We start from the raw sequence: 27562 nt of genomic DNA, 5'->3' as shown, positions 1-27562 counted from the left end.
ACCAGGAAGGACACAAGTGTTCTAGTTTTAAGAATTTGAGGAGTGACGTGCATGTACTTGTGAAAATCATTGTGCGCTGTTATTTGTCCAGTCGCCTGAGTCTGGTTCCATTAGTTTCTTAATTATCTTGGACATGTGGCTAAATCTCTTGGTACCTTAGCATGTTTACAAGAAGCATAACGATTTCTTTCTCATGACTTAATTTGAGGAATACTTAGCAATAGTGGTAAAATCCTTCAAATTCTTCAAAGCAGATTTTTTGTTACCTGCAAGATAGCATTAGATTTAACATTGATACTTACACATTTCAGGGATATGCGTTGATTAGTTTTGTCCCTTATTTATCTGACCCATTTCCCTTTGCAAGCTGGTTTTGCTTTTTCACTCTTGTGGATTGTAGAGGTAAAGATTTGTCCTTGCTCTGTAAATGATGTGTTCCACAGGGGCCACGCCCTCCTTCAGTCTCTGTCACTGTCGAAGTCAGTGTCTGTGTTCCATCCTTGTAATGGGTACTCCAGTTCCGGAAAGAAGCTGGTGCTTACCTGCTCGCATGAGCCTACTCCTTCTGTCTCCCATCTCCCCTGCCCCCAGGTCCAGCGGGGAAAGTGATTCTCCCTTTCCTACCACAGAGCACATCTCTGAACTGGTTGCTGCTAGGATTTTATGAAGACGTTGCAGCTCTGTTAAAACGAACTCTCCCTTATGCTGATCTTTGAGACTTTTCTTTTGAGCTTCACTAAAGAGGCAGCTAAGATGTGTACTGATTGTGTATGTTGGGGGAATTAGTGTTACAAATAAGTGATGAAGCTCTCATGAGACATAACCAAAGAGACAATTACTGCCGTGCTGACACTGTTTGCTGCTGCTTGCTGCTGCTAACTTAGTTCATAAAGTCATTAAATGTTGCCCTATGTTGGCCTCCTCCCTGTCCTCTCCAAACTAGGGGCAGTGAGGATATCCAGAGGAATGCCGTACTTAGGTAAAATAACTTGTTTTCTCATTATTTTCTAACTGGTGGTGTGAATAATGATGCAATATGGTTGAGTGTGTGCATTTCAGACTAACGCATGACTACTGGTTTGTCTGCCTTAGTTTTCATTTTATTGTTCTGTGTCTTGTAGAGCAAAGAGCTTACAGCTTACCGGAGCCACCAAGAGACAAAAGGTATTTTAACTGTTCCAAATGTCCTGAGGGCCTCCTTGCCATCTTTGGAAATGTTTGCGTATGACTTTTGAGATCCCTTCGATAGTTTGTGAGAGTTTCTGTGTAATAAGCCTACATGAATCCTTTGCTCCCTCTGAAATCTGTATTGGTATAGGTTGGCCAGCGTGTTCCTTCGAGTGCCCAGATATGCGGGCCTCAGCCCCGGGGACATTCTTTCTTCGGTTATTTCTAAGGACAAACACCTCCAATGTACTGGACCAAGAGGCGCAGCAGTGTGAGGGTGACCTGCCTCAGAGGGGCATTAGGTTCTTCCTAGGTCTGTCTGCCCTGACGAGCAGACTTGCTGCGGGAGCAGGCCCCTGGTTGGTCACATGTACAAAGTGCATAACCACCTCTGCCGTATGTCTTTATGGCTATTGCCGAGAGAGGTTGGTTCTCTCTGGAACAGGAAGAACAAGTGATACAGAAAGTCCTATAAGCGTTAACAGTTTTCCGAGGGATGGGCAGATCTGAAAGCTTCAAACCTAAGCTTCCCTTTTCCCTAAGCTGCTGCTTTTGGTGGAGTCAGGCTTGGGAAGCTGACCAGCAAGCAGGCGGGATTGTCAAGTTCTGCTGGTCCTTCAGTAACTGCTCGTAAGTCACACGGGGAAACAGCCCCGGGGTTATGTGCAACACCAGTGCCAGAAACGACATAAATGTTTGGCTGGAAGAAACAAGGTGAAAAAAGAGGAAAGTGGCTTTAACTTGAGTGACAATAATGCTAAAACTGGAACCTTTTAATATATACATCGAGATGGACTGTTTTGTTTTATTTTAATTTTTTTAAAATGTTTATTTGGAGAGAGACAGAGACAGACAGTCTTCCTCCTGTCATCTATTTAACAATTGGAGAAGTAATAGACTGATGGTAAAGATTTTTTTTTTTTAATTCAAAAATACTTCTTCTCCACTAGGAGAGGGGTTTAAGACTGAAAAAGCCAATGTCTTAATTGGTTAAATATTAGTCTGTAAAATACTTTAACTTGGATGGGATGTGTGGAGAGGGTCCCTTTCTCATTTCTCATTTTGTCACTCCTGTGTTTTTCTTCTTCAGTCTGTGTCTGTCTGCATCCTGAAGCGTCTGACTTTCTCAGTCTATCCCCTGATGTATCCAGTAGAGTAGATCTTTGATCTCAGTCTGTGCCCAACACCTTTTGGATGCTCGAGCATTGCTGATGCTTTGCTTTGGTCATGTTGTACTTACTGGAGGGGATCGCCTCCTTTGGAGTTCTCTTATTTATGTTAATCGCCTAGTTTCTGGAAAAGAATGCAGCCGGCTGAAAGGGGGCTCACTCCAGAATGTGTAGGCTCTTTTCTGCAGGAGTGGACACTTTGTATGTACCAACTTTTTTTTTTTTTATGCACAAAATATAGTAGTATTTAATTCTCCCAAAACGTTAGTGTATACAGTAGCTGACAAATACAGTTTAATACTCTGAATATGAGTATATAATTAGTTTTTTAAGTTTTTATTTAAATTCCAGTTAGTAAACATGCAGTGTGATATTAAATTCAGGCTGTACCAACTTGTTAATGATTATATGGCATGACATTTATTTTATTGACACCATCTATCTTGAGTGTGTTACACTTACTACTTTATATATTAAAAAAAAAAATCTGAGCATCTGAATGTCCACAAAGAAGTCTCACTGTGTCAATTTTCAATTGGATATTGGGAATTCCTTTTAACACTTAGGATGTTTAGTTCTTTGAAAAATAGATATTATAGGTTTAAAGATTAAAGTACTGAAGATCCATATTCTTGAGATACTTAAAATTATCTGTATTGAAAAGCTAATGCCATGAGAACCTCTGAAGAATGGGGTTTGTAAAACTTGATTGTGGATGATTCTATTGATCATCAAATCAACAATAGAGGTTGGGCATCTTGTTCTGGGATTTGAAGAGTTTAATTTTTTTTTTCCAGATTCTTAGAAATTGAAAAGCTATTTAAATTATGTTATGAAAGCAGTTGGGGACTTTTCCCTTCTCTGTTCTTTCCTAACGTAACTAATTGTTACATAGGTGAATACCGCATAGTTTGAGTTGACACACGGAATCTGCCAGAACTTCCACATTTGCCCAGAGGTTATGCTATGTGATTCATTTTCATAATGTGATAGTGGAATGTGTCCATGATATTCACATTTCTGCCATGTTTGTTTGTTTTAGTTATTTATTTTGAGAGAAGGTGAGTGGGGGAGGAGCAGAGAGCGAGGGAGACAGAGAATTCCAAGCAGACACTGTGCCATCAGCACAGAGCCTGACATGGGGCTCGATCTCAACGACCGTGAGATCATGACTTGAGCTGAAATCAAGAGTCAGACACTTAACGAACTCAGCCCTCCAGGCGACCGTGTTTCTTAGTTTTTTAATACTGAGTGTTACAGGTGGTTTTTGTTTGTTTACTTGGTCATGTCTCAGGTCTTCTCAGTTTTTGAATTTAAAGAGTAAGGGGTATGACTTCATGTTCATTTTGTAGTTTTGTAAAGGATATGTGGAAATTGTGGTGCATTTAAAGGTTTTAATTTTTTTTTTAATGTTTATATTTAAGAGGGAGAGAAAGAGCACACATGAGGAGGAGAGGAAGGTGCAGAGTGAGAGGGAGACAGGATCCAGTGCGGGGCTCAAACTCACAAACCATGAATGAGATCGTGACCTGAGCCCAGGTTAGATGCATAATGACTGAGCTACCCAAGTGCCCTGCATTTGAAAGTTTTAAATCAAAACAGAAGCATTGCTTTTGATAGGTTCTTCTGTAGCACGGAGAATTGGGAATAGAGTTGGATAAACAGAATGTTCTTTTATTTGAGAGAGTTGATTTCTGTTTCTGCTGTGAGGTAGGTAGAAGGGAGGACTTGAGGACCTCACAATCCACATTGACCTTACCATTCTTTAATTCTGAGACTGAGGTCTCCTCACCAGATTATTCTTATCTTAGACATTGGATGGCACTTGGTGGGGTCACAAGAGGTGTTCCAGAGATAATTCTTTCTGAGGTCTCAAACGCGTTTTTCCCCTGAATTCCAAAAGTGAGTCTGTCATGAGTGTTGCAAATGAGGATGCTTAAGAAACGAGAGATACGGAAATTTATAAATCTGTTAACTGGTCAGTTACCTAAGAAGGTAGTTGTGGAAGTAGAAAGGAAATAAGAAGGTCCAAGTTGCTTCTGTCACTCTGCATAGTCCTAGGGTATCGTCACTTCCATCCTGCCTCTTTGCTTTCTAGCTTTTTCAACGGTTTTCTCTAAGTATCAAACCCAGTTGCACTTATTGTACAGAATTTAAATAGCACGACATACTCTGCCCTGCTTGTGCCTTTAGATCTGTAGGACCAAGAGGCACTTAGGAAGCCATGTATCATCTTTTCTAAACGTGTTCATAGGTTTGAACTCCTGATTACCTAACATAAATAACTGTATTAATAATGTGTATCTAATACAAATAAATAACAAAGTTTCATTTAATATGTGTCAGGTAAGTACATCATATATTTAAGTGTGAGAAGGGGCCTTAGAAATAATTGGAAGTCTAAGCCTAGCATTAATCAGATGAAAAACTAAAGTCCTAGGACTTGTCATTGTATTCATTGTCATGAAATGTGATCATATATTTTGGTACATATCAGTAACATGATAGCTTTTGAAAAGTGTGTCCCAGAGATGAATGTGTTACCCACTAATGTGGATGAATGGGAAGTTTGGGAGATGGGAGAGACTTGGGTTACAGAATGTTCTACAGAAGTGTTACCTGGTTTTACATAATACTTGGTTGATCTTTAATATAGTCATTCTCTTCCTCCCACCCCCTTTATAATAATATTAGAAGTATAAGACTATCAGAGAAAGTTTCAGGGGAAATAGAACTCCTCATAGCTGGGACTTTTTTTTTTCCTCTAAAGAATGATTATATGGATTAGGGGAAAATAAATGATGATCAGTGTGTTCACAGATAGCATACCGTTATTTTCAGATTGCCTTGTATTGTGGGGAATTATCCACAGCCTTCTTTCTTTTACAACCCAGGGAGTCTCAGATTGGAAATAGCTGGTTGAGTGGGAGAGACTGAACCAAGAGGCAGACAGTCTGTTTCTCAAACTCTATTATCAAAGGAAATGTGTATTTGCTGACTATCATCTCTATGTTCTAAAAATAAATAAAATCTAGTTTCATATTGCTGGTTATTTGGCTTTTATGTGCCCTAGGAAATTGCTGTTTGCATAGTAAATAGGGAGTTGAGGGTTTGTAGAGTGAAGGTGTAAGTCTAAGGTTTCCTTTATTTCTCTAGTATTTTATTAAGAAAAAAAAGAAATATACAGAAAAGTTAAAAGAATTGTATGCTGAATACCCATTTCTACTACTTAGATTCTATAATTGATATCATGGTGAGATAGTTGCTTTATCACACATCCATTATCCATCTATAAAATATATTTTTATTAGAGTCTATCTTTATCTTTATAGTAACCTTTAAAACCTGAAAAACGTGTATACACACGTGTGTACATAAATGCTATTTTTTACTCCCTCTTTAAGTTCTGATAAGCCATGATAACAGATTTTTTTTTGTAGAATTCAGCAAGAAGAATGGGATAAATATATTATACCTGCCAAGTCAGAGTCTGAAAAATACAAAGTGAGCCGAACTTTCAGCTTTCTCATGAATAGGATGACAAGCCCTCGGAATAAATCCAAGGTAACTCAAGTTCTGTGCCTTTTGTGTTTAAAGGGTAGCTGGTTCCACTTTTCAGCAATTAGTATAGTTTCCACTGGCCCTTGAAGATCCCTTATCTTAGCTTTTGTGTACACATATTCAAAGACCTCTACATTTTTTTCTGAAATATTGTCCAAGTCACTAGAAGTGCAAGACAAATGCAGCCTGTGCACATTTCCATTGTGGCGTCACGACACTCCTCCACGAACGGCCTTTACGTTCAGACAGAAAGCGTAAAGACTGTGTATGGCTTCTACGAGTACGTTGGCTCTCAGCATTTCTCTTTTCTCATTTCTCCCCACTTGGCTGTTGGTGCTGTATCTGAAGACAAAAAGCAAGGACGCCAAAGACAAAGAGAAACTGAGCCGACATCAGTTTGTCCCTGGAACATTCTCTGGGGTTCTACAGTGTTTGGTTTGTGATAAAACGCTCCTGGGGAAGGAGTCATTCCAGTGTTCCAGTAAGTTCTCCGACCCAGTGCGTGCCATCTTTGTACTTCGCCTCCCCAGACAGTAAACTCCCCGAGAACAGGGCCATTGTTAAGCATGTTTACATAATCCTTCATAGTAGCACCGCACATGCGGTTTAATGACTTACCCAAGCAGTGACCCGTGATGGTTAGAGTCAGTGCTTTTTGTCCACAAGTGATAGCCTCCCAGAACCCCAGACCCGTGTATCTCACTGATTGCTTGACGTCTCTATGTGGGTGTCTAAATAGGTTCTCAAATGTCGCAGGTCCAAAATGGAGCTCTGCTCTGTTCCTTGGCCCATCTGCAGGCTGCCCCTCTCAGTTCATGGCAGCTCTATCATGGCAGCCAGATGCTCCTGCCAAAAATCTTGAGGTCTTTCTTTATGCCTCTTCATCTCTCATATTCCACATCCAGTCCTTCAGCAATCCTCTGGGGCGATCTTCACAATACGTATGAAAGCCAGCCACCTTTCATCCTGCTGCTGGTATCACCCTCGTCTAAAGCTACCATTTCAGTCACTTTCTAATTGGTTTCTTTGCGTTTCTACCACAAATGGTGCAGTTCGGAAAACATCTGTTCTCAAAACATGAGCCATAGTGAGCGTGTGAAGGCACATATCCTTATGTTCCAGATCCTCCAGTGTGGCTTCCTACCATCCCCCAAGGAAGGCCAAAGCCCTGAAAATTAGTGCAAGGCCCCAGGGTCTTCCCTGTCATCCTCTCCCCCTTCCTCCCTCTGTTCCAGCCACTCTGGCATCTTTGCTCTTCTCTCAGCCTGCCAGGCATGCTGTTCCCAGAGGGCCTTTCCTGGCTCTTCCTTCTGCCTGCAGTGCTCCTCCCTCAGATCAGCTGCAGGGATTGCCCCTTCACCTCCTTCGGGTGTGCTCGGATAACACCTCTTCAGGCCTTTCTTGACCACCTTATGTTTGGCTCATACTGGTTACTCAGAGCAACCCTGTCTATGGGCATCATTGCCTTGAGAGTCCCTTGTCTCCCAGACCAACAAGACAAAAACCGTCTTCAAAATCCACATGCAAGAAGGCTGTCCTTCGTTCTGGGTTGATGGTGGAAGCTGACACCTTGGACCCATTGATTCCTCTTTGCTCTTGTCCCCCAACTGGATACCATTCGGTCCCTCACTTCCTTTACTCTGAATACTTTTACCAGCTTCCTCTTGGTCAAACACCACTTTCTTCTTGCCCATCTGTGCTTAAGGACTTCTCTCTTTTTGTTCACTGGATTAGCCCACACTTTCCAGACAGATGTGTTTGGTTGCCTGTGTGCTGAATAGTCCTATAGGTGGTTTCTTCCTCAGCCTCAGTTTATAGCCAGCGGCCTCACCTGGCATGTGTTCTCTTGCCTCTTTCCCTTGCTTATGATGATCTTCCTCCTCTTAGTTTCCCCAGCTCCTCTGTATCTGTCTTGATTTCTTGCCCCATCTTGGGAGGTGTTCCCTGACCACCATGTCTGAAAATTTTGCACACCACATGTATGAGCTATTTACCTCTTCCGTTTAATGTAATGTACACCCTCCTGTTTTTAACTACTAAAATAGACTTCAAGGACTTTAATCAGACAGTGGTTCTTCTGTATTCCCTGCAGCAGCTGTCACAAAGCCCAGACTTTGGGTACTCATGTGTAGTTAATGCTTATGGGGGGGGGGGCAGGCTCCCTGAAAGGTAAACTTCTGTAGCACAGGACATGTTGGTTCACACAGAGTTGGTCAAGTGGATGGCCATGAGACTTTTTGTGGAAGATGGAAATGGCTGAAAACACAGAGGATGTAGTTAGCTTTTAAAATAGTCATTATTTAAAAAAAAAAAAATGCAGTAAGACTCATAAAGGATACAAGGTTTAAGGAGAAATTTAAAACTATCCAAAATCTTAACAGCTAGAAAAGATGGCTATTCATATTTTAATGGAGTCCTTTCTAATAATAAAAAAGTTAGCTGTTAATGCTGGTGTTTTTATATGAAATGTGTTTGATTACTCTTAACTTACTATACATTTAACTTTTTCCCCAATTTTTTTTACAACAAACAATGTTGTAGGTGGCATTCTTTTGCATATAACACTGTCCACATCTTTGATTATTGTCTTAAATTCTAGCATCAGTAGGTGTTAAATTTCCTCTTTAACCCACAGTTTTTAAAAAGTTTTAGGACTTACAGTTTTTAAGGAGAGGAGTGTTGGGGGTTTAAACTTTGATTATTAAGTTTTTTACATGGGGCAAAAGATTGTGACATGTGTAAGCTGCTGTTATTAGGAAATAATCCTATTTTATGGGTGTATTTTTGTTTTTAATTATGAAGATTACTATTTCTAATCTGAAAACTATGATATGATATAAAACAAAACATAATAGTCAAAATTTTGGTGTTTGTATTCTTTTTTGTTAAAGCCTGAGTTGCTACTTTTTCACAAATTCCTTTGTTTATAAATAGATTTCACTGCTTATGTTTAGATATTACATTATTTGGTGCACAGAAGTTCACAAATCACAGCTTTGTTGAAGATTTGACTTTGATAAATATAAAATAACCTTTTTAATGCCATTATATGCTTTGGGCATTGAATTTTACTTTGTCTGAAATTAATATTCCTTTTACTTTCCTTTTCTTTGAATTTTCCCTTACTATTTCTTTGTTTTTAATTTGGAATGTGTGTCTTTAATTTAGACGTAATCTGGAATTGAGAGCTAGTATTTTATAACAAGGCTTTTTTTTTCTTATTTACTCAATTTTACAGCTGTCAATTATCTTTTATAGTTCTTTGCTGTTTTCCTTGATGTTTGATTTTGCTATTTATACCATGTGTTGTTGATGGTGTTTTTTAAATGTTTGTTTTATTTTGAGAGAGAGAGCATTCCAACTGGGATAGGGCAGAGAGAGAGAGAGAGAGAGAGAGAGAGAAGAGTGAGTGAGTCCCAAGCAGGCTCCAAGCTGTCAGTGCAGAGCCTGATGCGGAGCTTGATCCCACAAACCGTGAGATCATGACCTGAGCCAGAATCAAGAGTCGGACCCTTAACCCACAGAGCCGGCCAGGACCCTGCCATGTGTTGTTGGTTTTTATGTTACCTGGGGATTTGGCAAGATAAGCTAGCTCTTTCAATATCTGCTAGTGGTAACTTTTACGGCTTATAATTGAATATTCTCTAATTTCTCTTATATTTACCCTTTTCTCTGTTAGAGCTGATTGGTATACTGAATTATTGAATTGCTATTTTAATGTTGTATGATCTTTCAAGAATAGCTTTCTGTTTCAAGAATAATTTGATACCTATATTCAGTTCTCTGTCTCTACTTGCAAAATGTTTTTAGATGTTTTTTGTTTAGCTGGTTTCACTGCATTGTGAAAAATGCATTTGTGAAATGCAAATTTCATTGTGAAATGAAAATGCAGGGGTGCCTGGGTGGCGTAGTTGGTTAAGCATCCGACTTCAGCCAGGTCACGATCTCGCGGTCCGTGAGTTCGAGCCCCGCGTCAGGCTCTGGGCTGATGGCTCGGAGCCTGGAGCCTGTTTCCGATTCTGTGTCTCCCTCTCTCTCTGCCCCTCCCCCGTTCATGCTCTGTCTCTTTCTGTCCCAAAAATAAATACAAAACGTTGAAAGAAAAAAAAAGAAAATGCATTGTGAAATGCATTGAAAAATGCATTGTGAAAAAAACCATTGCTCGTTTTTTTTTCTTTTTAAAAATAAAGTTCTATCACTTCTCGAACCCTTAATTTCTATTCTGCTCTTTAATAGTCTTAAGTAGTGTTTCAGATAAATAAATATTTTTTCCAAAGGGTCGTTGGAGTGATCTGTTTTCTGAAACCTTGTGTATCTAAGTAGATAGATCTTTGTGTCTTTCACACACAAAGGGATTGATGTAGCTAAATAAATTCCTAGACCAAAACCTTTGCCCCCAGTACCCTGTCAACATTGGTCCATGAATTTTGGGCATTAAATATTATAGTGGAAAAGTTTGGGGCCTGTCTGACCTTCTTTCTTTATTGGTGACCTGCTTTTTCTGCCTACATGCTTGAGAACTTTAAATTTTTAAATCCTATAGATGTCAGAATATGTCTGTAGAATAGGTGTCATTTAATTCCTAGGAAACCGTGAGACCTTTTGATTTGCCTTTTGTAGTTCTTTTTTAGCTTGATAAAAGTTTTTGTCAAGTTGTAGCTTTGACTGTTGCTTCTGATGTAATTTTTCTGATTTCTTCCTTGGAGAAGTATGATCTCTATTCCCTTTTTTGTATGACATGTTCTATTTTATAATTATACCCCTCTTTTCCTCTACATTCTGGAGGGAATCTTTCAAGTCTAATTTCCTGGTGCTGCTTTGATAGTTTTGTTAAATTGATTCTCCTCAGTTCGTTCTCAGTTCTGCTCTCTTGTCTCACAAAGCTCCTTCCCCCTGTCATCTTGCAGGCCTATTGTGCTGCTCTGTTCTCCCTTCGTGGCCCTGTGGTCGTATTTTATGTCTATTTTGTGTATCTAAGTTTTTCCTCTCTGTTTCTAGATTTAATGGTATTCAGTGGCTCACTTTTCCTGTGAGTTTTCAGTCTAAATTTTTGTTGGGCTCATCCTGTCTACTTTTTCCCTTTCCTTTCACTCACTTGTTTTGGAATGAGGAGAGAGCCCTCTGATTTCCACACTTGCCACCAGGACCAGTATGTGGGTAATTCTGACCTCTGCTCATTGGCCTTTGAGGTGTTGGCTAAAATGCCTCTGCGGACCTACAGCCGGAGGAAGCTGGGCTCATTTCTCAGTGGGTTATAGGTACTTGACGAGAATGGCTTGGATGGATCTAAATGTGACTTTCTACCCACAAGGAAGGATCCTTTTAATAAAGATTGTGTTAAGCTGCAGGCTCCTCGTCTACCGTGTGTGGGGTGGGTGAGGAGGTGGTGGCTGATGGTGTGGAGGCTGGAGGGCGGGCGGGCAGGGCAGGATGGCAGCGGCCTGGCAGAAAGTGGTCCCCACATGCAGAGACTGCTCTCTCTGAACACACCCTGCGTCTCTGAGCCAGCGGGCAGAAAGGGGCAGGCAAACTCTTGCCTTTTAGTGAGGTTGAGGCCACATGTTTTATGGAGTAAGACAAGCGAGTTGATAATTTGTCTCTTTTAATTTGGCCACCTGTAGTTAGCAGGATTTCCTGTCGGAGGCTGACAGGACTTGATTTTCAGCACTGTTGTGAGTCTTCCTTCTTTCATTTTGTGAGGCATTTTACCTGGCGTGGGAGTGGGCACTTGCCGCCAGCCGGATGTCAGAAATCCATTGCAGTGTCGGGCGTATAGTAGTCAATGAGTTCTCAGGCAGACACAGAGTGTATATCCTGTATAATTGCAGGTTTCATAATTGGTAAGACTGCGGCAGAAGGGGAAAAATACCTCCAAGGAAATGAAAATATTAGCCATGTGCTTGTGCTCACGTGGTGGGGCTACGTGTGATTTAGTTATTTTTTCCCCTATATTTTCTAAATATTTTTATATGCTATTTTTACCGCGACCAGCAAATGCACAGTGTGGCCTTACTCTTTCTTCCCTTTCAGACTGTAATGCAAATGTACACAAGGGCTGTAAAGACACTGCCCCTCCATGTACCAAGGTAATCTCTCATTTGTTTTTCATGTGCATATATAGCTCTGTTGCTTCCTGTTACCTGTTTAGGTTCTTTTTTTTTTTTTTTTTTTTTATCACGGTCTAGATTTGTTTCTAAAGTGATCATTATAGTGATAAAAGAACACGTTCTAAGTGCATCATCGTTTCCTTAACTATATCCCTTTGGAAGTAGGGAAAGCTCAGATGTGGCCACCTGTGTCACAAGGTGGAAGTGGGTTAGCCTTTCTGTCGAGACGTGCTCGGTTTATGAGTGCAGACCTTAAGCTTAAGGGTATGAAGTCTAGAGCAGTAATTCTCAAATAGAAAATATCAGCATCACACCCGGAAGACCTATTTCTGAGCCCCATTCTCAGAATTGCTGATCCAGTAGAGTCCAGGTGGGGTCGGAGAATTTGCATTTTTAAAAAATTTTTTTTTTTTGTTTTACGTTTATTTATTTTTGAGACAGAGAGAGACAGAGCATGAATGGGGGAGGGTCAGAGAGAGGGAGACACAGAATCTGAAACAGGCTCCAGGCTCTGAGCTGTCAGCACAGAGCCCGACGCGGGGCTCGAACTCACGGACTGTGAGATCATGACCTGAGCCGAAGTCGGCCGCTTAACCGACTGAGCCACCCAGGCGCCCCGGAGAATTTGTATTTTTAACAAGTTCCCAGGTGGTACTGCTGTGCCGGGACCATACTGTGAGGCCCACTAGAATAAAGGAATGTTCTCTGAGTTTGGGAGTGGGCTTGAGGGAACGGGCGCATCTGTCCCATCTCTTCCTTTGTTTCCCACTCTAACGTCCTGTTAGAAATGCGAGTGAGCATGCCGACACTTCAGGGGGAACCTTGGGGTCTCTAACTTCTGTGATCAATGGAAACACACGTCGCGTCAGGTCACAGAGTTAAGGATGATGTTTCAGCAGCCAGGGGTGTTGTGTCCTGTAGACAGGAAGAGTAGCCAAGAGTAGGAAGAGCAAGTGGGAGAAAGGCAGCCCCGACAGGAATTCCTCTCTCAGCCTCAGGCTGGACGCACATGTTGGACATTTCTAGTTGCCATAGATGTTAAATAAAGCTGGGATATTCATGAGATGTGTTCATGAGGTACGCCCTCATTACAACTCATCATTGCACGTCTCATCATTATAACATGTTTCTTTGTTGCTTTTAGTGTCTTTTGCTTTGAATTCTTGGTTTGAAATAAAATAACAGAAATGATACAGATAAGAATCCTGTATAAATGGGTGGACATTCTTGTAGTCAAATGGAATTTAATCTTATTTTCCATGTTTCCAATGTTCTTTATTAGAAATTCCAAGAGAAACATAACAAGAACAAGCTGCAGACCACCCTTGGAAGTAAGTGACATAGAAATGACAATTGCATACATATCATACTTTATTCCAGTGTAAAATACCTGCTCCTTTGTTACTTCCTTTGCCCAATTACTTCTTCCTTCCTAACACATGGTTAGTGTAATATTTAGTTACAAGGAGGTCAAGAACAGTATAAACTTCCATGCCAGCCTAATAACCTTTGTTCTGTATGTACTATATGATATTTTAAGGAGGACTATATGGGGGGACCTATTAGGATATTGTCTCAATTATAAGATATGATGTAGTGTAATATGCGCTATTGATTTAATAACAACCTTCGGGGGAAAAGAGAGACATGACATTAGATGTACATAACTTGGTTTTCCTAGCAGTAACCCCTATTTACCTATACAATTACCTATCACATACTTTAGAATCAAGGTGAGGGATAGAATACTCAAGTTTGGAGTCTACAGTCCCTGATGTCCCTTATTCTAGTGACCTGGTCCTGCTTATTAGCTGGGCTTGAGGCTGGGATCTTATCAGCTCCTTTAGCATGACTGAAATTTCAAGGCATGCTGGCATTTTCCTCGCATAGGGCTAGTCTTGGTGCTTATGTTTTTTCCTTGAATTGCTTAAATTTATTGCTTAAATTTAAACAATTTCTCTTGGAAGTAATCAGCAGCCTCTGAAAGTAGTTTATATTGCACGCAAGAACCAGGGACCATAATCTAAATTGGAAAATCCTTTCATCTATTGTGAGAGATTTTGGAATTTGTTCTGCCTCAAATACTGCATTGCTTTCCATATGACAGGCATTTTTTTTTTTTTTTTTAGAAAAATTTTTTTAACGTTTATTTATTTTTGAGACAAAGAGAGACAGAGCGTGAACGGGGGAGGGTCAGAGAGAGGGAGACACAGAATCTGAAACAGGCTCCAGGCTCTGAGCTGTCAGCACAGAGCCCGACGCGGGGCGCGAACTCACGGACCGCGAGATCATGACCTGAGCCGAAGTCGGCTGCTTAACCGACTGAGCCACCCAGGCGCCCATGACAGGCATTTTTAAGTTTGGGGTCACTTTTCATTTTAATGCTCCAACAATGTGACCAGTGTTACCAAAATCACCTGAATCAGGGGACAATAAAATATGCAGAGTTACGATGACATGAGATTGGATGTGATGTTACATAGATGCTGCTAGTGCAGACGGTAACAGCTGTGACATCACTTACCCTCTGCTTTGGCAGAAGTCCCTTTGGTTGTAGTTGTGAGGCTCTTCTCAATTTCATAAGGTTAAGCATGAAAATATAAAGCATCTTGGGGCGCCTGGGTGGCTCGGTTGGTTGAGCGTCCAACTTTGGCTCAGGTCATGATCTCATAGTTTGTGGGTTTGAGCCCCGCATCGGGCTCTGTGCTGACAGCTCAGAGCCTGGAGTCTGCTTCGGATTCTGCGTCTCCCTCTCTCTCTCTGCCCCTCTCCCGCACTCACTCACTGTCTCTCTCTGTCTCTCTCAAAGATAAATAAACATGAAAAAAAATTCAAAAAGAAGATATAAAGCATCTTATAACTGACAAAAATTCCATCTCTGTACTTGGAAGCCATGAAGATAAAACCAAATCATACATGTGTAAAATCCTTCATGATATTCCGGGGCTCTATATAAGTATTCATTCTCCTTTACTTGAGAAGGTGTTTGCTATATCTCTGAAACTGTTAAGACTGAAATGTTTTCCGAGGTCATGTATGGTACACATCAAATGTAAAACCATATATGCCTGTCACAATTTAGAATTGACGAGAAAGGCATTGAGGCACCCTTTGGTTTTCATTCACTACGTGACAGCAAAGAGCTCAGCTTGACTTGGAGGTTTCATTTGCCTGAAGTTATCACCCATAAAGAATAGACTCCCCAGCATCATTCCAATCCACTGACATGCCATGTGTGTGTATGACTGTTTATACATACAATATGCATTCTAATAGTGCTAATAACACCTTGGATCTATTTAAAGCTGGCTCTAAGGAGTACAAGCAGTGGTTTATGGGAAAGCTGTCTCAGTGTTTCCCCATTCCATTTTCTTGTTTGTGTAATCCCAGCCGCCCAGTCTCCAAGTGGATATGCTAAAGCAGGTCTGCCACATGGGTGTCAGGAGGGTGTGAAATGGAAGGGACATTTGAAGCAGGTGTCAGGATGTGGCAAGAAGACTGGTTTCAAGGCTGGACATGTGATGTATTAGAAGCAGCCATTCGAGTGTTTCGCTTCTTGGCTTTTTACATGACTGCTGGTAATTACTGCCCTCTGTGAAAACCACGTGAAGCGCTCATTTTGATTTCTAGATTCTTCATTCCGAGACATCCCACAACCTGGTCTCTCCTTGCACCCTTCTTCCTCCATGCCTATTGGATTGCCCACTGGGAGAAAAGAAACTTCAGTGCAGGTCCATCCATTGTCCAGAAGTGTTCCAGGCACTACCTTGGAAAGGTAAGGCTTAATGTGATTTCTCATCTTAATATCTCAGAGCCACCATTGGAGCTGACTCTTCTCTCTCTCTCCTCCAGCTTCAGAAGGTCAGGGCTGTCCTTGGAGTCTGAGAGTGACGGGAACAACTGGAGAAGCAGGTCTCATTCCGATGAGCTTTTACAGTCTATGGGCTCTTCTCCTTCCACGGAGTCCTTTTTAATGGAAGGTGAGGAGAAGACACGTTTGTTTCTGTGGTGAATTGCCAAGTGGAATATTTTCTGAAGGATGTAAAATTGAAACACTCTTTTTTCTTAAAAAAGAATTCTGTTTCATGGTGTCTTTTTGGTATAGGTTCTTTTGATAAAAGAAGGAAAATTTAACCCTAGTGGATACTCCCATGTAGTGACTGAGTATAAATGATGTATTGAATAGACATGTCATAAAGATAAGAGAATGAAATACATTCTGTGCTTGTTGTTGTTTAAAAAGCTCTAGAACTGCTGATGAATTGGAATCAGGATCATACATTAAAAATATATACTTAGTTATGGGGTGCCTGGGTGGCTCAGTCGGTTAGGCGTCCGACTTGGGCTTAGGTCATGATCTCACAGTTTGTGAATTCGAGCCCGCCGTCAGGCTCTGTGTTCACAGCCTGGAGCCTCCTTCTGATTCTGTCTCTCCCTCTCTGCCCCTCCCCTGCTCATGCTCTGTCTGTCTCTCTCTCTCAAAAATAAATAAAAATTTATATATATACACACACACACACACACACACACACACACACACACACACACACTCAGTTAAGAGGGTACTCACCTAGATTTCTGAGATACTTACCACTATCTGTTACCCTCTACTTCTAGAGGAATAAAAGCATGTTTTAAAGCATATTTTGTAAGATAGGATTTATTCTGGTGAACTGCATGTTGTATCCAAGCTATATCAACCAGTGAAGGAGGACCCAAGGAAAGGAGAGCAGTGACAAGAGAAAGGGGTGGACACTGCCCAGGGAATCTTTTGCTTTTATTTTGAACTTGGATCTTTAAATCCATTGTTGTCTCATCTTGACTGAGCTGGACTCTGTCTCAGGAGTGCTGTTTGGGCATGTAGGATTTAGTTTTCCTGGAAGGCGTGTGTGTGTGTGTGTGTGTGTGTGTGTGTGTGTGTGTGTGATGTCAACCTCTGCAAAAAACCCCAAAAAAACAAAAACTGTACTCATAGGACTTGAGCCCATGTACCCTTCTTTCAAGTTTATATTAAGGACAGCAAGCCACATCAAGAGCAAAGACAACATTCAGATATGAGTAAACAGTATGGAGTTCCCTGGGGCAAAAGAAATTGTGTGTTCAAGATTCTGTAATCATTTTATGGACTCAAAAGGTTACCAAACATAAAACTATAGTACAGCAAGCCCAAACAAAGAAAAGAATCTTTAAATGTCTTTTTTTTTTCCCCCTGCACACATAAACCATCACTGTTTTAATGATTCTTTGCTTTCATGAGAGCTGCCTTGACTTGGACCCTTTCACCAGTTTGGTTTTCAGGGGTTTCTTCTCCACATCAACAGTATTTTGGCTTAGTTGTTACTGTGTTGACAGTAGGTTTATTTCCTGTGTGTTTTGTGTGTGACTCCACTTCTGGCTTCTCTGTTCTACCTACATCCTAGATGTCGTGGATTCTTCTCTGTGGAGTGACCTCAGCAGTGATGCCCAGGAGCTGGAGGCAGAATCTTGGAGCCTGGTGGTAGATCCCTCGTTTTGCAGTAAGCAGGGGAAGGATGTCATCAAAAGACAGGATGTCATTTTTGGTAAGCATTTAAAATATGCTCTTGGGGCTGATGCATTGTGGTATAGGGGAAAGACCATGAAATTTGCAGTCCTCTGGACCTGGGTTCAAATCCTTGTTCTATCTCTTTTTATCTACTTGATCTCAGACAAATGATTTAACTTGCCTGGATCTTAGTTTCTCTGTCTTTATTTTTAAAAAAAAAATTTTTTTTTAAACATTTATTTATTTTTGAGACAGAGAGCATGAACAGGGGAAGGTCAGAGAAAGAGGAAGGCACAGAATCTGAAACAGGCTCCAGGCTCTGAGCTGTCAGCACAGAGCCTGACGCGGGGCCCGAACCCACGGACAGTGAGATCGTGACCTGAGCCGAAGTTGGTGCTTAGCCAACTGAGCCACCCAGGCGCCCCAGTTTCTCTGTCTTTAAAATGGGGAAAACAATGGGGCGCCTGGGTGGCTCAGTTGGTTAGGCGTCTGACTTTGGCTCAGGTCATGATCTCACAGTTTGTGAGTTCAAGCCCTGCGTCCGGCTCTGTGCTGACAGCTCAGAGACTGGAGCCTGCTTCAGATTCTGTGTCTCCTTCTCTCTCCACCCTGCCCATGCTCAAGCTCTGTCTCTCTCTCTCTGTCTCTCTCTCTCTGTCTCTCCCCAAAATAAATAAACATCAAAAAAAATTGCTTTTTAAATGGGGATAATGATATTCAGGTCTAACTGTTGTGAGGCTTAACTGAGGCATCGTATGTACCTGGTACAAAGCAAATTTTATGTCTCATACCTTTTAAAGTTTACTTAAATGTGGCCTATACGACTTTACTTCTCTTTTAAGAACCACGGGAAATTTTCACATACTTTCATGTAGGGCAGATGGGTTTCTTTTACTTAGTGTATTGTTTTTGAGGTTCATCCTTACTGTTTATCAATACTTCATTCCTTTTTATGGCTGTATGTTATTTCATTGTAAATCTACTACATTTTGTTTCATTATCAGTTTGAAGGTCATTTTAGCAGTTGAGGGTCCTTTTGGGCCGTTTGCACTTTTTGGATCATGTAGTAACTTTATGTTTAACCTTAAGACGAACTGCCAGACTGTTTTCCAAAGCAGCTGCACCGTTTGGCATGCCTGCCGGTGAGGTACTGAGGATTTTGCTTTCCCCACATCCTTACTAACTCTTCGTTATCGCCCACCCTTTTTATCACAGTTTGCCTAGTGTGTGTCACGTGGTGTCCCATTTTGGTTTTGATGTGCATGTTCCTGCTGGCTAATCAGGTCAAACATCTTTCCATGTGCTTATTGGTCATCTGTCTATATCTTTGGAGAAATATCTTTTCAAATCTTTCGCACATATTGAAGTGGGTTTTTTGTTTTTTGTTTGTCTTTTTACTCTTGAGTTGTAATAGATCTTTTTCATCTCTGGACGCAAGTCCCTTTTGAGATATTTTTCTTGCATTGCCTTTTTTTTTTTTTTTTCCAGTCCGTTTACTGGAAATCCCAATACTGCTGTTTCCCTAGAAGCTTAATAGTGTCATTGGCAGGCACACTTTATTAAAAATTGCTGTGTGAAAATCAAGGTCATTGTTTCCATGTTCCTTGTGGTATTTACATCATTGTTGCCATAGCCGTGCAACCTGATCATACACATTTTTCCTGAACATCTCCACTTGGTAGAAGTTCTCTCTTTCCGTAGACATTGCCTTTTAATTCTGTTCATCTGTGCTAAGATCTGAAATTCCTCCCCCCTAGTTTCTGTCTATGGGTTCCTCCAACGTAAAAAGTCTGATCTGTCTCCCTAGGCCTGCCCTTGGGAGTATTAGCACCAGTATTAGCCCCTCATGTATGCCAGGCATTAAGTCTAGAAACCAGGGAAATAGCCGTGAACAAAATGTACAGATTTTCTTCTCGTGTGAACTTGTTGGGGGGAGACACTACAGTGTAGGACAGAAAATCTGTAAAATACTCAATAGAGTGTGTGTGGTAAGTGCTGAGAAGAAAACAGAGTAGTGGGCCATATCGAACATGGGGACATGGGTATTAAATGTTGGGGTCTACAGGGAGATTTGAGAGACCAGTAATACTTCAAGAGAGCTGGGGGACTTGGGGAAGGAGTTAGACCTGGGGAGAAAACATACCAGGTGGTTGGAACAGCAACCATGGAGGCCTTGAAATAGCATGTGACATTCTCTCATTCTCTGGGCTGTCTTTTCATTTTCTCCATGGTTTCTCTTCCTTGATCATCACGCTTTTTATTTTCTCCTGGAGAAAGTGGAATTTTGGCAACAGATCCAACGACTGTTACATGCATTAAGGAGCCTTATTATTTCAATTCAGTTTAATTTAACGAAGTGCTGCTACTCAACGCAAAAACCAAAAAGCCAAAAAAGAAAGAAAGAAAAAAACCAGGCAAACTAAGTTATATTTTCATAGAGCATTTAGGGGAATGGAAGACCTGGTTCCTAGCTAAAGGTGCCTAGTTCATTACATTATGCTAGCTAATTATGTCTCAGTTTTAGATTGAACGGGATTCTTGTGTATGGGACTTCACTTATGTGTATCATCTTCACATAGCTGGAAAAAAGAAAATGGTTTAGTATTTCGAGCTTGCATTAATTGTTGAGTGAATGCTGACTTTTATGGTGGAGGAATATCACTGTTCCAAAACGTCACCTCTTTTTTTGTTTTTTGGTTTTATTTAATTTGTATAACGCTTAGTGTTTAGCCACTGATGTCAGTGGGTGGAGCACTTGCTCATTAAAGCTTGTGTCTGCGCATGTGTTTCAGAGCTGATGCAAACAGAGATGCATCACATCCAGACCCTGCTCATCATGTCTGAGATCTTCAGGAAAGGGATGAAGGAGGAGCTCCAGCTTGATCACAGCACCGTGGATAAAATCTTTCCTTGCTTAGATGAGTTACTTGAAATCCACAGGCATTTCTTTTCTAGTATGAAGGAGCGAAGGCAGGAGTCCTGTGCTGGTGATGACAGAAATTTCATCATCAATCGCATTGGAGACATTCTGGTACAACAGGTGAGAGAGGTTTTTAAAGGCCCTAATGTCAGACACCTGGAGGTTTGCAGACTTTCCACAATGTGAAAGTCTATGAAGAACTGGAATTGATTTTTTTTTTTAAACCATTATTGGCAGATGAGATTGCTTGGTTTTCTTCTGTTGGATATGCCTTTGTGTGCCTGATAGCCAAGAGCTTTGACAGCCAGGGACTGACTTGTGTGTGTCTCCAAACCTGGTGGGATCATCCTTGTCACTGTCTCCACCAGGAGTCACAGCCATAAATAAGTCTATTAGGAAAATTCTGCTTAGACTTTTTGATCTATGATAACACGTCCCCCCCCCCCCCCCCCCCGAGCCTGTGATGGTCATGGCAGTATCTGCAAGACAGATGCTGGCTCATCTTAGGAAGAGTGAGGAAGATCTGTTATCGTTAAAGCCTTGGTGTTCACGCCTGGGGGACAAGACAGCAAATCTCACTAAAAGGAGACAGTTTTAGGTGCTCGGGATGGTTGAAGCATCATGAGAATGGTTTGTGTGACTCTACTAATAGATAAGAAAACCAAAACTGATAATTCCTTTTGGCCTTCTGGTCTCTTTGAAAGGGCTTTTCTATGAAAAAACCTGCTAATAGAGAAGTTAAGTAGCTTACCCTCCGTGATCACAATCGGGCAAGCACTTTGAGGGTACCTCCATGTATATTACCTCCTTTACCTGCACACCTCTATAAGGTAAATCTTATCTTCCCCATTGTACAAATACAAAAACTGACGCATGGGGAAAGTAATAACTTAGTCAAGTTCACACATCTCCTAAGTAGCATAACTGGGACTTAAATCACAATCTGCTCTTTTAACAATGAATTAGGGATATGATTTCTTGAGGCCTCCATAGTGACATCTGCAGAAGCTTTTTATCCTCACTAGGTTTTAGGTCCCAGTAAAGCAGGGATTCTTATCAATTTGATGACTACTGTATTTCAGCACCTAGAACAGTGCTTGGTACCATGAATATTATTGAATGAATGGATCCCTTAGGAACAAAATGCCAGAAATTCACTTGAGTGCCACGTTTTGCGGTCCCTTGTAGAGCTTGGGGAAAGGCATGGAGATGCATCCTTTCTGACCTTCATTTGACTTTCTCTAGATAAATTCCACAATGTCATCTTCTCCAAAAGACTGATTTTGAAACCATTTCACCCTGTAGCCCACAATAACAGAGTTCAGCTGTTGGTTCATTTACTAAAAATGGGGGAGTTAAGGTCATTGATGTAAATGTAGTTAAATACAGATACTTTTGAGGCACAAAACAAAAACCCCACTTAACTGTGCAGTAACTGCTTCTCCATGTCTAAGGATGTAAAAGCCACATCAGTAACCAGTTTTTATTTTATTTTATTTTATTTTATTTTATTTTATTTTATTTTATTTTATTTTTATTTTTTTAATTTATGGTTGTTTATTTTTGAGAGAGACAGAGACACCATGATTGGGGGAGGGGCAGAGAGAGAGAGAGGGAGAGAGAGAATCCCAAGCAGGCTCTATACTGTTAGCACAGAGCCACATGTGGGGCTGGAACTCAGGAAACCGTGACATCATGAACTGAGCCGAAACCAAGTCAGACACTTAACCAACTGAGCACCCATGCCCCCCCTACAAGTTTTTAATCAAAGAGTAATCTGCTTTGCAGATTGTCTATAAAGTCATAGACCTGCCTCATAATTCATCTGAAACATACAATGCCAAGAGACTGTAAAGTCCTTTGCAAGACAATTTGAGTAAAAATGTAAAAATGTGTCTGTGAACTTCAATTTGAGTGCGTTCAAAACTGAAGCACAAGATTTTTTTTTTTTTGTCATTTGAAATTATTTACATCTCTTTTCTTGATAGAAATGCTGTATTTTTAAATTCTCATTTAGAACACTTTTGTTCTTATGTTTGTAGTTGCCATGTTTTATATCTCTACCCATTCCGTTCTTATTTAATTGTGTGTATAAGCAGGACTGACATTGGGAACGAGGTTTGGGAAGTTGGCTGTCACATAGGAAGAGCCTGGTGTGCTGCTTTTGGATGAAGTGCACCCTTCTCCTTCGGGGAGAGATTCTTGGTTATTCAGAGAAAAGGGTTTAAGCCTCCTTTGGCATTTCTGTTGTTGGCATGCATAGTGGGGGGTGGCAAGGGGTCTCCTCCCAGTACCGTAAAAAGTTGTTTCCCGAGGGAGCACATTAGCTACATCCTCAGACAAGGGATGCGGGTGTGGGAACCAAGGAAGCATTAGCTGTTTAAGGGATGTAGGAGAGAAGACTTCAAAGGAATCCCTCACTTTTTAGCCATGGAGAACCTTTTTCAGGAGGCTAGACTGGAATGTGATGCTAATTGAGTCAGTGGAAATGTTGGTGTTGGTCCGAAATGATGAGTATGAGGAACATGGTTGATATCAAGCCGTAGTTTGCCAACCTCAGGTACCTAAGAATCTCCTGAAGCCTGTTAAAAATGAAGACTTCTGTGTTCCAACACCCTAGTGGTTTTGTTTTGATAGGTTTGGGGTGGGACCTGAGATTTGGCATTTAAAATTTTTTAATTTTGGGGGTGCCTACGTGGCTTGGTCAGTTGGTTAAGCATCCAGCTTCAGCTCAGGTCATGATCTCATGGTCTGTGAGTTCGAGCCCCGCGTCGGGCTCTGTGCTGACAGCTCAGAGCCTGGAGCCTGCTTCGGATTCTGTGTCTCCCTCTCTCTGCCCCTCCCCAGCTTGCACTCTGTCTCTCTCTCTCTCTCCTTCAAAAATAAATAAACATGCAAACAATTGAAAAAAAATATTTAATTTTTTAAATTATTTTTCCCCGATGCTAACATCTTGCAAAATTATAGTATCGTAATCAGGATACTGACAATGATTCAATCAAGTCACAGACCATTTCCATCATCACAAGTACTTTATAGCCACACCTACTTCCCTCCTGCGCCCACCTCCTTAATTGCTGGCAACAACTAATCTCTATTTCTGTAATTTTGTCATTTCAGTAATGTTAGATAAATTACATGTGTGTTACATATAAATTACATATGTACTATGTAATCTCCCTTGGATTGGCTTCTTTCAGCCAATTAAAAAAGAATCATCTAGGTGGTTGGGTAGTTCAGTAGTTCATTCCTTTTTATTGTTGAGTAGTAGTCTGTGGTATGGAAATACCACGTGTGTTTAATCACTCACTTGTAGAAGGACATCTGGCTATTTCTAGTCCTTGGCTATTAGAAGTAAAGCTGGTTTAAAAAAAAATTTTTTTTAATGTTTATTTATTTTGAGAGAGAGAAAGAGCAACTGTGAGCAGGGGAGGGTAACAGAGAGAGGTGAGAGAGAATTCCAAGCAGGCCCCGAACTCTCAGGGCAGAGCCCGATGCAGGGCTCAAACTCGTGAACTGTGAGATCTTGACCTGAGCCGAAATCAGGAGTTGGACGCTTACCTGTCTGAGCCACCCAGGTGCCCCAGAAGTAAAGTTGTTTTAAACATTCATGTACAGATTTGTGTGCAAACTTAAGTTTTTCAGTTCTCTGGGATAAATGTCTGGGGTCTCAATTCATGACTTGCAGGGTGGTTGCATGCTTAATTTTGTAAGAAACTGCCAACTGTTTTCCAGAGTGATTGTATTATTGTACATCCCTGTAAACAATGTACAATAATCCAGTTTTTCTGCATTCTCACTAGTACTTGGTGGTGTTACTATTTTTTTTAATTTTACCTATCCTGAAAGATATGTAATGATAAGTCATCGTGGTTTAAGTTAAAATTCCCCCATAGCTGATGATGTTAAACATCTTTCATGTCCTTATCTGCCCTGTGTATATCCTCTTTGATGAAAGGTTGGCTCCTGTCTTTTGCCCATTTTCTAATGGGATAGTTTGTTTTCTTACTATAGAATATTGCAGTTTCTTAATGTAGTCTAGGTGCTAGTCATCTGTCAGGTATGTGATTTGCAGACATTAAGTCTGTAACTTATTTTCTCATTTTCTGAGTTTGATGAAGTCCATTATTTTGGTTTTTCCTTGTAAGGGTCATGCTTTTGGTGTCAGATCTAAGAACTTTTTGTCTAGACTGAGATCTCAAAAGATTTTCTCCCATTTTTTTTTTCTAAAAGTTTTACAGTTTTATGTTTTACATTTAAGTCTGTAGTCCATTTTGAGTTAATTTTTGTTTAGAATATGAGACACAGGTCAAGATTCACTTCTTGTTTTTAGTCTCTGGATGTCCATTTCCCCCAATGCTTTTCCCCCTTTGTTAGAAGAGCCATCCTTCCTTCATTGAATTGCCTTTGCTCCCCTGTCAAAATTCCATTGGGCATTTTGGGTTCCTATTCTGTTCCACTGATCTATGTGTCCATTATTTCACATAGTCTTAATTATTGTAGCTATATAATCAATCTTGAAATTGGGTGGACTGAGTCCTTCTACTTAATTCTTTTTCAAAATTGTTTTTAGCTATTCTATTTTTTTCTATAAATTCTAGAATAACCTTGTCTGTATTTAAAAACTTGCTGGGATTCTAACGAGGATTGCATTAAACTTGTATATCAATTTGGGAAAAATGATGTCTTTACTATCTTGAGGCTCCCAGTCTATGAATATGGTATCTCTCTCCCTCCATTGATTTACATCTTCTTTCATTTTTTTTTTTTTACTAGCAATGTATAGTTTTCAGCATATGAGGCCTGTATGTATCTTGTTAGATTTGTACTTAAGTTTTATTTATTTATTTATTTATTTATTTATTTATTTATTTATTTATTTATTTTGAGCAATTGTAGTTAATTTAAAGATCTCTTGAGATACTGGCCTCAAGCACAGATAAAACTATAAGCAAAGATGAAGACATCAGAGATGGTGATGTAAATTTGAAGTGCTTTCCTGGGGTTAGGGAGTGAGGTGTTTTCTGGTTTCTGTTGCTATAATCCTGAATGTGTCAAAGTCTGAAACACTGGCATTCAGGTAATTCAGTTTGTTCCCTTATGATTCTAATATGGTTACCATGTAGATTTTTCTCCAGAGATGTTTCCACAAATTAAGCTTATTGAAATATCCAGCCCACATCTCTACTTTGGTCCATCAGTTAATAAATTGGCGTTCTGATTATTCATCTTTCCCTTTTACCTGCCTCTGGACCCATTTGTGATGTGCTGACAAAAATCAAATTCCCAACTGAGGACTGAATCCATGGACATGATCAGTTCACCTATGTCAATGTCAACCTGTGAGAGGTCAAACCTTCTTGAGGCAAATATTGCCACATAGCTTTTCTTTTTTTTTTTTTTTTTTAATTTTTAAAATATTTGTTTATTTTTGAAGAGAGAGAGTGAGCAAGCATGAGCAGGGGAGGGGCAGAGAGAGAGGGAGACACAGAATCCGGAGCAGGCTCCAGGTTCTGAACCGTCAGCACAGAGCCCAACGCGGGGCTCAAACCCACGAGCCATGAGATCATGACCTGAGCTGAAGTTGGACCTTAACCGACTGAGCGACCCAGGTGCCCCACATAGCGTTTCTTCAGCCTAGAAAAGTAAAAAACAAAAAACAAAACAAAACCAAAAAAACCCCAACAACAATAGGTTCAAATGATAAAGTTGCACAAACAGCTCAAAAAGAATAAAAATAACAAATGTTTAAAACAATAAAACCATGGTAGATTGGTGTCTTCCCCTTACCTCTTGACAACTTTGTTTTAGTTTAATGTAAAAAGTGGGGAAAAGAAGGGACTGTGTTCAGAAATTTCATATTCTTTATTTGCCAAGAATATATTGAAATACTTGAAAATTGCATGTTCTTTTTAGTGTTTATAACTAATTAAATTTGTAAACCATCACTGAAATGTTACTCTTCTCAGTTTTCAGAAGAAAATGCAAATAAAATGAAGAAAGTATATGGAGAATTCTGTAGCCATCACAAAGAAGCCGTTAGCCTCTTTAAAGAACTCCAACAAAATAAAAAGTTTCAGAATTTTATTAAGGCAAGTATTTTAAAGCTGTTACAAAGTGGAAAACCAGCATGGGAAGTAGTTGATGCTTGCTTGTTATATGACCTTAAAAAGTTTCACATCTAGATGCTGTTTTTCAGGGGAAAGAGAAGAAAGTGATAGGTTTGTGGCAAAGGTGGAAGGTCTGTTTTTCGGTCTTTGTGAAATATTTCTCCCAAAACATTTCCTTTTGTATTTTATATTTGTAATGTGTCCTCCAAGCTTCTGACCACCTTTGTGATATCCTGGGAAGCTATTTCCTGTCCTGACAAGTTATAAATCAGAAGAACCTTAGTAAAAATATAGAATCCACCCCACTCCTACTGGATTAATTTGAAGTAAATCCAGAACATCATATAATTTCACATGTATGTAATATGTATCTCTAAACAATGCATCTTTTAAAAATTACAATGGTACTATCACAGCTAATAGGTTAACAATTATTCTTTGATATCTTCAGACAGCTGGTCAGATTCCCTAAGAATCTCATGAAATTGGATTGCTTAAGTGAGAATCTGATTAAAGTTGACATATTGTGTGTCGGAATTGTAGCTTTTAAATCTGTTTTAATTTGAATGTTCCCCATCCCCTTATTTATTAATTTTTTGGTGTCCAATTTGTTGAAGAAATTTGTCCTTTAGAGTTCCATGGATTCTGCATTTTTTCTACCATTTTAGGAATGCTACCAGATTCTCCCCCTTTCCCCCCTCCCCTGCCCCACTGCACATTTGTTTTGAGAACTTGAAAACTTAACAGTGTAACATTTTTAGGAAAAAAGTTGCCCTGATTAGAGGGAACTGTAAGTGCCATGATGAATAATAACCAATGTAGAGGATGATTGTTTAGAAAAACAAATATTTAACTGTAAACTCACACTCAAAATGTGACTTTGACTTGTGAATATTTTCCAGAACTTTTACTCTTCATAAATCTTAATACTTACTGGCATGTGCTTAATTTTGGAATTAACTACAAATACATCACAGTAACTTGAAACTCCTTAAGCTTGAAGA

At 40.2% G+C, this 27562-nt stretch overlaps 1 protein-coding gene across 2 annotated transcripts in view; it reads left to right on the top strand.

The window, feature by feature from the left end:
• The window catches only part of ARHGEF28 (Rho guanine nucleotide exchange factor 28), a 301505-nt gene that overhangs the window by 215876 nt on the left and 58067 nt on the right, over window positions 1-27562 (top strand). For both annotated transcript variants that reach the window (XM_019463023.2, XM_019463024.2), the window contains 10 exons: window positions 1122-1164; window positions 5777-5900; window positions 6246-6378; window positions 11928-11983; window positions 13287-13335; window positions 15635-15779; window positions 15857-15984; window positions 17425-17565; window positions 20321-20568; window positions 26418-26540. In XM_019463023.2, the coding sequence (XP_019318568.2) occupies window positions 1122-1164; window positions 5777-5900; window positions 6246-6378; window positions 11928-11983; window positions 13287-13335; window positions 15635-15779; window positions 15857-15984; window positions 17425-17565; window positions 20321-20568; window positions 26418-26540 (1190 nt within the window). The remainder of the gene's footprint in view (window positions 1-1121; window positions 1165-5776; window positions 5901-6245; window positions 6379-11927; window positions 11984-13286; window positions 13336-15634; window positions 15780-15856; window positions 15985-17424; window positions 17566-20320; window positions 20569-26417; window positions 26541-27562) is intronic.

This window comes from Panthera pardus, unplaced genomic scaffold (assembly GCF_024362965.1).
Source record: "Panthera pardus isolate Hobbes unplaced genomic scaffold, ASM2436296v1 HiC_scaffold_2, whole genome shotgun sequence".
In the NCBI taxonomy this organism is placed as follows: Eukaryota; Metazoa; Chordata; class Mammalia; order Carnivora; family Felidae; genus Panthera; species Panthera pardus.
This window is presented reverse-complemented; position numbering and strand designations above follow the sequence as displayed.